Raw genomic sequence first — 827 nt, 5'->3', positions numbered from 1 at the left:
GTCGCTCAGCTTCTCTCTGTGGTGTGTTTAGGAGTGTTGGGGTCAGCGGTCTGCAGACATCAGAGGGTGTGTGTGTGTGTCCATCCTAGTAGTTCCGTCAGCTTGGTGGCGAAGAAGTGGGATGACGAGTTGGGTCACAGAGACAAACAATAACAACAAAAAAGGCCCAGCGTTCCTCCTCTCTGTGGCTTTGTTCACGTGTCTTCTTTGAGGCACAACCAAAAAAAAAGTTCCAACCCCCTCTGAACCTTGTCCATCTACTGATCTCCAGCCCCATGTGCAGGAGAGAGAGAAAAAAAATGATACGTCTATCAAAGAAAACAAACAACAAAACAAACAAGGTATCATCATCGATTCTCTTTCTTTATCTGTTTTGGTCAGTAGCCAGGCAGCCGCTGGTACGTGAAAGTTTATGTCCATCCAAACGCAAAGGAGGCTGATCAAAGAAGAAAAGAAATAATAAAAGATAGAGAGAGAGTAACAAATCCCCTCTCTCTTTCGTCTGTGTGGGTCAGCACCCGGCCGGCACGTCTGATATGAAGTCAAACTCGTTCTGTCCCAGCCACAGTTCTGGCAGCTCGTTGGCCCGGTCCAGACCCAGCTCCACCACCAGCGACATCAGAACCTCCTCGTCCACCGGGTCTGAGTCTATGATCCCTCCGGAGGAACCGCCCTGGTTCCCTCCCAACCCTCCAGGGGCTGTCGCCAGCTGGCCCAACCCCCCCAGGCCCGAGGCTCCGAACCCCCTCTGAGAACCCGGGACGATGGGTGACCCCCCGGCCGACCCAGCCAGGTTCTGGTAGTGGGAGTTGAGTTTCTGGAGCTGC

The 827-nt window shown here is 53.0% G+C and overlaps 1 protein-coding gene across 1 annotated transcript in view; it reads right to left on the bottom strand.

Annotated features, from left to right (window-relative positions):
• Window positions 1-511: 511 nt before the first annotated feature.
• The window catches only part of cited1 (Cbp/p300-interacting transactivator, with Glu/Asp-rich carboxy-terminal domain, 1), a gene marked incomplete at both ends in the record, with an annotated part of 552 nt that continues 236 nt past the window's right edge, over window positions 512-827 (bottom strand). Inside the window, one exon of the mRNA XM_080551260.1 lies at window positions 512-827. This exon is cut by the window's right edge and continues 236 nt beyond it. Coding sequence (XP_080407386.1) covers window positions 512-827 — 316 coding nt within the window.

Source organism: Nansenia antarctica (assembly GCF_963989245.1).
Source record: "Nansenia antarctica genome assembly, contig: SCAFFOLD_296, whole genome shotgun sequence".
NCBI lineage: Eukaryota > Metazoa > Chordata > Actinopteri > Argentiniformes > Microstomatidae > Nansenia > Nansenia antarctica.
Note: the sequence above shows the minus strand (reverse complement) of the source record. Positions and strands in the feature narration are given on the sequence as shown.